The sequence below is a fragment of the Pelophylax lessonae genome (assembly GCF_965119305.1).
Source record: "Pelophylax lessonae genome assembly, chromosome: 3".
Taxonomy (NCBI): Eukaryota; Metazoa; Chordata; class Amphibia; order Anura; family Ranidae; genus Pelophylax; species Pelophylax lessonae.
The window spans coordinates 230391457-230402542 of record NC_138770.1 but is presented as its reverse complement, the minus strand read 5'-3'; the positions used below and the strand labels follow the sequence as shown (position 1 = coordinate 230402542).

Here is an 11086-nt window from a genome sequence, read left to right as displayed (position 1 = left end):
AACATTTTAAGACTTTGGCTAATATTCTAATTAACCCAAAAGCACCAGCAAATTTTTAGCATGTCATAGAAAAATAAAAAAACATAAAACCGTCTACAAGTCAAAAAAGAAAAGAAAAATACCAAGTGAACATAAATAAAACATACAGTATTTCCTCATACATAAAAATGAATAGTTCAATTTTCAATTACAATTAGGGCCTGATTTAATAAAGTCACACTTTCACTGCCACAAAACATGAGCAGTGTTTAACCTCCTTTGCTGGCAAAACTGATGCTTGTTTGCTCATGTATGCCTGTGCAAGGGTGGGTGCAATTAGGTGAGTAATCACTGCCTCATTTTACAGTCCATCTTTGGGAGGCTCACTACGGGAGAACAATTAAATTATTCTGATATTCGCAAGAATTTTTATTTTTAATGGAAACCAAAATTTGAAAATGTTGTGAGTACAGTATGTTTAACCACTTTACCGCTAAGTACTGTAATAGTACTGCGGCAAAGTGGCTCGTTCCCGTCTGACGACGTAAACCTACGTCGCCAGACTCCTCCCCTGTAGGCGGCGCTCGAGCGCCGCCGGAGGCGCGCTCCCGCTGTTTTCATTCACAGCGGGAGTCGGGCCAGGGGAGGAGCAGCGGCGGTCGCCGCTGCTCTGCCCCGATCGTCGGGGATCTAGTGTGGAGATCCGCCCGCTGTGTGTAAACACAGCGGGCGGATCTCCATAGTGACAGGGAGTGACAGATCGGAGTGTTCAGCATAGCTGGACATCCGATCTGTCCCTGGCTCACACAGTCACCTCCCCCCCCACACGTCAGTAAGCACCAGGCATACATTAACCCCTCCCTCTCCAATAAAATTAACCCCTTCACTGCCAGTGTCATTTTTACAGTAACAGTGCATATGTATAGCACTGATTACTGCAGTAATGTCACTGGTACCCCCAAAAGTGTCAAAAATGTCAGTCAAGGGTCCGATCTGTCCGCCGCAATGTCGCAGTCCCACAAAAAAAATCGCAGATCGCCGCCATTACTCGTTAAAAAAAAAAACACCAAAAATGACATAAATCTTTCCCTTTGTTAGTAAACGCAATAACTTTTGCGCAAACCAATCAAAATACGCTTATTGTGATTTTTTTTTACCAAACATGGGTAGCAGAAAACAAATTGGCCAAAAATTTAAAAAAAAAATTGTTTTTTACATCTTTTTTGGGGGGAATTTCATATAAAAAAATGTTAAAAATATTGTTATTTTTTCAAAATAAACGCTCTTTTTTTGTTTATAGCGCAAAAAGTAAAAATCGCACAGGTGATCAAATACCACCAAAAGAAAGCTTTGTTTGTGGGGAAAAAAGGACATCAATTTCGTTTGGGTACGGCGTCGCACGACCGCGCAATTGTCAGTTAAAGTTGCACAGCGCCGAATCGCAAAAAGTGGCCCAGACGTAAGACAGCAAAATGCTCTAGTGGTAAAGTGGTTAAAGCCTGATCCACTAATCTCAGTAAAGGAAACCTGTTCAGACTGTGCATTTCTACATGCACATTTTTACTCCCTTGCCACCATTTGACCAAGACATACTTTCCCAATGATTCGGTAAAGCCCATAGCAGTAATGGCTAGAGATACTTGAGGGTACATGCATATTATAACACCAGATTGGATGCAAGCATTGACAGTGTTATCAATAAAAATTCATTTTAATGTGTCCTTAATTTTATACAAAGTAAACAGCACACGTTGTTCAAAAATAAATATGAGACACAGATATGTGTTTTTCAGCTTATTGTAAAAACACAAATCTTAGTCTAAAAAAATTGTAGTAAACAGGAAAAAATAACAGTTGCTAAATTTGCACTAAACAATCTAAAATAATTGTCTTGACATTTAAAATCTCTGGTCGTTTGCACCTTTGTGGCTAGGGCATGTACATAATCTGTGTACTTGTTCTGCGAATGTGTTTGTACATACTGTAGAAAACAAAGCATTCTTATTGTATTGCACAGTGGGGAATCCCAAGTAAAGGGGCTTTTGACTTTAGCTAATCAGGCCCTTAACACATAAATAATATTACCAATAAATCACAATTTAAAACATAGGTACATATTATATAAATTTCTCTCTATTCCTGCTTCCAAATAATCTATACCTCAGACCTTTGAAATTGTAAATATCCATACCTTGATGACCATTTCCCTGCATTTCCGTACATATTATGTTGTAAATGTCCCTTTGGACAATGAAAAGTGTAGCTTGCATTGTCAGTAATGTAGCCAGCCACTGAAACTAACTCAGCCCTTGATCTGTATTACATTTTTAAGAATGATGTAATATATATATAATGAATATACAAAGATGTTGATTTATTTAAATTCGGCTATTTGTAGCAGCCAGTGCCATGTGAAACTGGTGAAAGTATGGTAAAACACAGGAGACCACTAATCAACAGGAAATCAATTGGCCATTGGTTATATTACTGATTATTAGCTTTTGGCTAATGCATGGATCTACAAACAGATAATACTAATATTGGCTATACTGTACATAATTTGAGTTGTCAATATTTCAGTGAAGATAAAAAAAAAAGTTAACAGAATTGTTGGAGAATAAAATGACATCCCAGGCACACAGTTATTACTGATGGCCAATACAAACAGGAGACATCATTAAAATGATTTTTCAGCTTGTTCCAGTGATACTTTTTGAACAGTTTTTATTATTGCTAACTGTTTGGAGTTTTAGACCTAATACAATTCAAAGGTTAATCTCTCGAATGTGTGCTCCATAGCATTTGTGTAGGCTGCTAAAAGTGGCAGTTCTGTACCTAATTAAGCTGTAAGTATGGCTAACGTAAATGATATAGGTTATATGTACCATTCTGTGTGTTTTTTTTTTTTTACCACCATTCAGAGGTCCAGTAATGTGTCTATACATAAAACAACTATAATTTTATGGGCTCTTGTTTTGGAATGGCCCTGAGACCAGATGATTCTTATACATTTAAATGCAAATCTGGTTATGAGTCTGATACAATGAGTACCACAGTAAACAAAATGTACATGACAATTAGTGACTAGTGTAGACTAATTTTGCGTTGTTGGTAATTCACAAACAGCACAAACAATACAAAAGAAAATCCACCTTAACAAGTTAAAAGACATTAAACACCCATGTTCTTGCATAGTCTTTGAGAGGCACCATCAAGATGTTCCTAGTTGCCAACAATGGTAATAATGCCCTAGACTTTGTTGTAGGTATATTTATTTACCTCTGCCCAGAAGTGCAAAACTTTGGATGTAGGAACTATCCTGTCTATAAACTATATATCTATGGCTAATGCATGTAAAATGTTTTTTTTTTTTTTTAGGTCAGACACAGAAAGTGAGAAGAAGCATTAATAAAAAAAAAAAAAAAAAAAAAAAAAAACTGCAATAAACATAGGACTTTGACTTTTAAATTGGCAGTACATGTTTGAAGTGACTCATGCCATTCCTCATACTATCTCATTTGTGCACGTAAACTACTGTACAATCTTTATTGTTTTCTCTTTCATGTCACAGTTCTCTTACTATTCTTGAGAAATCAACCTTACTACCTTTACTTTTTCCTCCTACATTGCTCCTTTATCCTACTGGCTGGGTTTGTGTCCATTGGATGACTTAAGCCAAAAGAAAAATAACAATTCCAGTCAATAGGAAACAGGAAACATAGAAGGGATGACGTCCCACAGCTACTACGCACAGCCGCCCATAGACAGCAGTTAGAAGATGTGGCTGTGGGGTGTGCACTGGGGGTTACATACAGCGCATGGATGATCATGGCCACATGCCCTAAATGCAGACTCTCTGCATTGAGAGCATAGGTCCATGCGCGTGCCTAATGCAACCCTGGTGCATACCCGTGTACAGCTGCATCATCTAATTGTTGCCTATTGGTGGCTGAATACAGCAGCTTTGGGTCTTTCTAAAAATCCTTATGAAGGACTTGAGCTCTTTACAGACCCCTTACAGCTGTGTGCCTGAGCCCTTATAGGTACATTTGATTTTTGCGCAGAGTTTTTAGTGCTGTCATCTAAAGACTGCTAGAGAAATGTAACGGGAAAGAGGTAGCAATGAAGAACTTACAAGAGTCTCTGTCAGCATGTACAGTTAGATGGGATGAAGGAAGAAATGACACGAGTCACTTTAAGTTTTTTTTCTTATGCGATTGCACTGATAGAGCATTTAGCACAAATGTCTTTTTAGCCCTGTGGTCCACAGTTCGAATCTTTGGTTGGATCCAATCTCCATGAAGTTTACATTAATCCATTTTTTGTGTGGGTTTCCTCCATGTGCTCTATCTTCTCTCGACTATAAAATTTGCCTTTTGCCTAAACTGGTCCTAGAGTTATCTTCCTACATATATATCCCCACTAGGAACATTACATTGTAAGATCCACTGGGAAACAGATTGTTTTGAATGATTCTATGTACTCTGGATATTATATAATGATACAGTAATCAATGAGCCTAAGTTAATTAGAAGACTACATTTTTTTAACTTGTTTATTTAGCGGCTATAAGTGGTTATTAAAGGAATCCTGTACTGCTGAAATTTATCTCTGAGAATAACGCCTCATGCACATTGGGCATTAAAAGTGTCACTTTTAAGGGTCTTTACTTTTTTTGTCTCCTTCTAAATGCCCCTCCATGTGTCCATGCAGACATGGGCATTTACAGGTGTTTAGAGGCAGGAGTGTTTAAGAGCAGAAATCTTCCCCCTCCCCCTCCCCAAAGAAATCACTTGAATGTTTAGGAAAGGAGCATTTTGGGCGAAAAAATGTCCAATGTGCCTAAATACATCTAAACACGCCTTTGACGTTCATTGAGCTTTCTGCCATTCAGTAATTGCCTGCCCGTATCGGAGGAACGGGCAGACAGCTACACTGTCAGTCTGCAGGAGCCTGGCATTACACCCATACATCTGCTGATCATAGGTGCAATGCTTAACAGGCTTCTTTAAAAAAAAATACCTTAAAAAAAGGGCATTTATTATTTTTTCTTTGTAAAGCTGAACTTATCCTTTAGGACACCTCTTTATGCACACAACTATGTAATATAATAAAGCCACTTATTACTAATGGCCCGTACACACAATCGTCCATTTTTTTTTTTTTTTTTGCATGCTAGTTGCATATAGAAAATGAAGAGGTTACCAAAGTTGGGAAAATTCTCGTACGACAGAATAAAAAATTAAAAGTGATGTAATGTATTGTAGCGTATTTGGATTGTATTTTCGGACAACAACTGTACTGATTAAATGAATATCGTACGAGAAATATTTTAATGCTTGTTTGATCGGATAGTATTAGATGAACTGTCATGATTGGCTCTCAAAAGCTGTGTACGAACGATCCAATTATTTTACGATCGTTTCGAAAGCAGTATTTTTCGTCTGATTTTCTGGTCGTGTGTACAGGGCAAAACTGAGTCTAAAAACACTTTCAAATTTACAGGGTAGAGATAAGTGTCAAATACATTATGTCAAATATTCTGAAGATATTTGTAATGATAATCTAGGCACTTCTTAAGGTAGAAGAAATCAGATCATTTTTCTTTTCATCAAAGTTTCAAACAGTTGTGCCAAACATCAGTTGAGAGGCAGGCACAAGTAGTATTACAAATATTGTATAGTAGCTGAGGGCCATATTTGCTTTTTGGGCAGTTGGTTGGGGATCTTCATTGATGATCAATAGTTAATAAAATTATTAAGTCACTACAGCATATATATCATAGAAACCAATAATTTGCTAATGATAAATCTTTAGCAAAGTATGACAGATAGTAATTTACCTAAACGTTTGATTATCTGTAACCCTGATAAAGATGATAAAATGATGTTCTAGAGATATCTAACCCAAGAATCCATGGTTTGCCTAATTCAGTCACTATTGTCTCTTTATCTTTACTTAAAAAGTGGAACATTGCGGGAGCTTGCAGCTCCAAATGCCTGGGACCATATGCCTTTGTGCAGAATGCCTTGCATCAATTTTTTTGTCTTGTATCACAGTGAACTTTGGTCTCCTAGTTAAATGTATATTGAGGGAATAGTAAAGTGTACAAAACAAACACCGTTAAACTATTTCTTATGCGAGAAATTGTCAGGAAAAGGTTAGCATCTGACCCGGTTTCTACTTACTTTCCTCAACCAGTACATAAACTGACCACTAGAAGTGGGATTACATTAAAACGTGTGGACCCCGGCTTAAGAAAACATCTGATGTGCAGACCACAAAAGCTAATAATTATTTTTTATACTGGCCACAGGTTCGCTTTTAAGGGTAAGAATCCTTCTTTCTGGTGCTTGCATGTCTCTCTACAGGAGGGCGAAAAAATCCATAGAAGTCTATGGGTTTTACTAGGTCATGGCCTGGCCAGCCAGTAAGAGAAATTGCAGCCAGATGCAGCTGGGCAGGGTACAAGACCTAGTTAAATATAAAGCTTTGGGGAGGGGGAATAAGTTCAGTGGGTATAGCTAAAAAGCTAGAGAAACTTTCAGAAAAATGTTTGGAAACATTACATTACCCTTTAAAGTAATCAATTCTAACAATTTATGATTGTGTGTAAATGTGTTATCTCTTTTTAATGACATTTTGTCCCAGGAAAAAATCCCTTTCCTTACTTATAATAGTAATAAAAGATACTTAGTATCAATCTTGAATGACCAAGGGCTGAGCAGAAAAATGATGCCACACAACATACTGTAGGTAGTATATCCTATAAGGTTGTTCCTCACGGTAAGTACCATTTAAAATATATTGTTGGACAAGCTAATATATCTCTGTCATCTTCTGTTTCCTGCTATGTAAATACCACATATAGGTAATTATAGGACTATATGAAGAAGGGAAACAAAAGGCATGCCTCAGAAATAAATTCAAAGTGAGAATCAGATGAAACAACAAAATATTACATAAAATAGTAAACAACATTACATTTAGTACATTACACAAAATATCAAAATTATTCGTAAAATTTTAATAATTTGTTTTCTAACAATGTACTTTCTTTTTCTCATAAACGGATTCATTATTTACATTTAATATTGTTGTATATATCTTTTTAAAAAATCTTGATAAATATATGTGACGTGAAGTAGGTAGGTCAATCTTCTTCGAGCTGCAATAGGTGAACAGTGACATTGAGTACATGGATGTCCCCTATGCATGAAATGCAGCTGCTCTATCAAGTGAACATTGCTACCTGTGCAATTCAAACCTTAGATTCAAGTGACAGAGTCTTTAAGCTATGTCTGCGTCATATAGCTGTGTCCCAGAAGACAGTCTGTTGTTTGGAATAGGGAGGAGGGCTGTACTTCTTGGACCCATTGGTCTTCTTCCAGCTGGGTAGGATAGGCATGCTCTCTTGCTTACAGAGTCCCTTTTCTGTTTTTTGTCTTGATTTAATCTCTTTGCACAGAGTACGCTTTTTTTCAATCATGTCCATCATTGTGTGGTCACCATATAGCCACTGCATAGGGGTCATCTGTCAAATAGAGTCACATGAGATATTGTTTAATAACAAAACTCTGAAGGTAAATAAATAAAAATGGGAGAGGCTTCATTTTTTTTTTATTATTATTATTTTATTGGATTTTAAATAAACTTTATCTAGAATGACTTCACTTGCAGTTGTCAGAGGGGACGGATGTTAAGTATATATGATGTGTACTGTAGGTTGTGCATCCTATAAGATTGTTCTGAAGTTAAATAAATGCAAATGGGAGAGGCTTAATTTTTTTATTTTTTTATTATTTTAGTGGATTTTAAATAAACCCTATCTAGAATGACTCCACTTGCAGTTGTCAGAGGGGACGGATGTTAAGTATATGTGATGTGTACTGTAGGCTGTGCATCCTATAAAATTGTTCTGAAGGTAAATAAATACAAATGGGAGAGGCTTCATTTTTTTTTTTATTATTTTAGTGGATTTTAAATAAACCCTATCTAGAATGACTCCACTTGCAGTTGTCAGAGGGGACAGAGGTTAAGTATACATGATGTGTACTGTAGGTTGTGCATCCTATAAGATTGTTCTGAAGGTAAAAAAATAAAAATGGGAGAGGCCTTTTTTTTTTTTTTTTTTATTGGATTTTAATAAACACTATCTAGGATGACTCCACTTGCAGTTGTCAGAGGGGATGGAGGTTAAGTATATCATGTCATGCTGCATGTTTCATATTCTGCATGTGAAAACTGGCCCAAGGGAGCCACTGGGGTAAGCAAGAAGTGGTGAAGAGGTGCTACATATTCATTTTCACTGTTGTTTAAATAAATTATACTAAACAGGACACTAGGGCAGTGGTCCTCAACTCCGGTTCTCAGGGCCCACTAACAGGCCAGATTTTAAGTACTACCTTGAGGAGATGCAGACTAGAGTACTGCAATCCCTGAGCAGCAAATGATATCACCTGGGATGTATCTCAGTTATCTTGCAAATCTGGCCTGTTAGTGGGCCCTGTAGGCCAGGGTTGAGGACCACTGCACTAGGAAACATCCTCTTAGGGTAGGAAGCTTATTGCAAGTGTTCGTCTTTAAGGAGCCTTAGAGTATAACTGCATTTTTATTAAACATTGCGTGTCTTTTACTTTTTACAGAAGCCCCTGAAAATGGCAGTGTAATGTTTTCTCCAATATTGCCTGCAGCTTCCTGGTACTGAGCACATCCTTCTGTGCTCTGCAGAGGCTGCTCCCAAGAGACAATATAATCATTCTTCTATCTACAAACAGCACCCTCTAGTGGCAGCCAGGAGCATCTTGATTATAACAAAGGTGGACGCTAACACATAAAAATGAATCAAACCTGGTTTTCACACTCTATAGCAGTGGGCATATACTGTACAGTATATATTGTTTTTCCTAATATTAGAGTTATAAAGTTATATTATATTATATTCATATTATAATATTAGAGTTATAGGCACTACAACTTAAAATACATCTCCTTTAATTAAGTAAAACTTATATTTTAAAGTAAAAATATATGTATGTACATATATATATATATATATATATATATATATATATATATATATATATATATATATATATAATATATAGCCACAAGGCAGTTTTCAAATAAAGTACACCAAATGTTTTTTTTAAATACAGGTACAATCAGAACAGACATATAATTAACATATCCTCATTAAAGGTCAACCATGTTCTTTTTGTGACAAGTAAGATGCAGTTATATTTTATACCGAATCTCCTTTGTGCCCTCAACCTGCCCACTGAAGTGGTAAACTCCTGCCCATGCCTTTTTGGGACCTGCCATGCTCAAGTCTGGTTAGTTTATAACAGCTGAAAGGAAATCACACAATCAAAGATGCGGGTTGTATGGGGCTAGATGCACTTGATGCAAGAGTTTACAATGGCAGACATCTCCCCTCTTTAAAAGCACCCCCAGCACCACTTTATCATGCATTACCCCCCCCCCCCCAACTGGCACCAATTTTACTAGGCGGTCCAAATCCTATTCAGCTCCCTTTAAGATTGTACCTTTTTGATGCCCCCCCTTTTACTGTGCACCCTCCCAGCTTCCTTATTCCCTTTGCTGTAAATTACCCCTCTTTACTGTGTACATCCCTTCCCCAAAAAGCCCCTCATAACATTATTATAAATCTCCCCCACAATGAAACCCACTCCTCTTGCACAAGTAGTTTACATGGATGGAGGAGCGTACATTGATTGTTCTTCACACATCACATGACTAAATACACAGGTGCATCTAATAAAATTAGAATATCATCCAAAAGTTAATTTTCTTCAGTAATTCAATTCAAAAAGTGAAACTCATATATTTTATAGATGCGTTACACACAGTGTGATATATTTCAAGTATTTCTTTCTTTTCATTTTCCTCATTACAGCTAGTGAAAACCCAGAATTCAGTATCTCAGAAAATTAGAATATTACATAAGACCAATTTAAAAAAGGATTTTTAATACAGAAATGTTGGCATAATGAAAGTATAGTATGTCAATGTACAGTATAGTATGCACTCAATACTTCGCCTGGGCTCCTTTTGAATTAATTACTGCATCAATGTGGCATGGCATCGAAACGATTAGCCTTTGGCACTGCTGAGGTGTTAAGGAAGCCCAGGTTGCTTTGATCGTGGCTTTCAGCTCATCTGCATTGTTGGGTCTGGTGTCTCTCATCTTCCTCTTGACAATAACCTACAGATTCTCTATGGGGTTTAGGTCAGGCGAGTTTGCTGACCAATCAAGCACAGTGATACCCTGATCATTAAACCAGGTATTGGTACTTTTGGCAGTGTGGGCAGGTGCCAAGTCCTGCTGGAAAATGAAATCAGCATCTCCATAAAGTTTGTCAGCATTGGGAAGCATGAAGTGCTCTAGAATGTCCTGGTAGAGGGCTGCGCTGACTTTGGACTTGAAAAAATACAGTGGACCAACACCAGTAGATGACATGGCTCTTCAAACCATCACGTATTGTGGAAAATGTTGCATTTCCTTTGGAAATCAAGGTCCCAGAGTCTGAATGAAGAGTGGAGAGGCATAAAATCCAAGTTGCATGAGGTCATGTGTGAAGTTTCCACAGTCAGTGATAATTTGGGGAGCCATGTCATCTGCTGGTGTTGGTCCACTGTGTTTTATCAAATTCAAAGTCAGTGCAGCCCTCTACCAGGAAATTCTAGAGCACTTCATTCTTTCCTCTGCTGACCAGCTTTATGGAGATGCTGATTTCATTTTCCAGCAGGACTTGGCACCTGCCCACACTGCCAAAAGTACCAATACCTGGTTTATTGACCATGGAATCACTGTGCTTGATTGGCCAGCAAACTCACCTGACCTAATCCCCATAGAAAATCTGTGGGGTATTGTCAAAGAGAAGATGAGAGACCTCAGACCCAACAATGCAGACGAGCTGATGAAAGGCACTGAAACCTGGTTTGTCATAACACCTCAGCAGTGCCAGCAGTGCCACAGGCTGATCGCCTCCATCCCACGCCACATTGATGCAATAATTCATGCAAAAGGAGCCCTGACTAAGTATTGAGTTAAAAATCCTTTCTTTAATTGGTCTTATGCAAT

General features: G+C 37.5%; 1 protein-coding gene across 3 annotated transcripts in view; it reads right to left on the bottom strand.

The window, feature by feature from the left end:
- Nucleotides 1-7045: 7045 nt before the first annotated feature.
- NYAP2 (neuronal tyrosine-phosphorylated phosphoinositide-3-kinase adaptor 2) overlaps nt 7046-11086 on the bottom strand; it is a 323386-nt gene continuing 319345 nt past the window's right edge. For all 3 annotated transcript variants that reach the window (XM_082249989.1, XM_082249990.1, XM_082249991.1), the window contains one exon: nt 7046-7513. In XM_082249989.1, the coding sequence (XP_082106115.1) occupies nt 7286-7513 (228 nt within the window). In that variant the 3' untranslated portion in view covers nt 7046-7285. The remainder of the gene's footprint in view (nt 7514-11086) is intronic.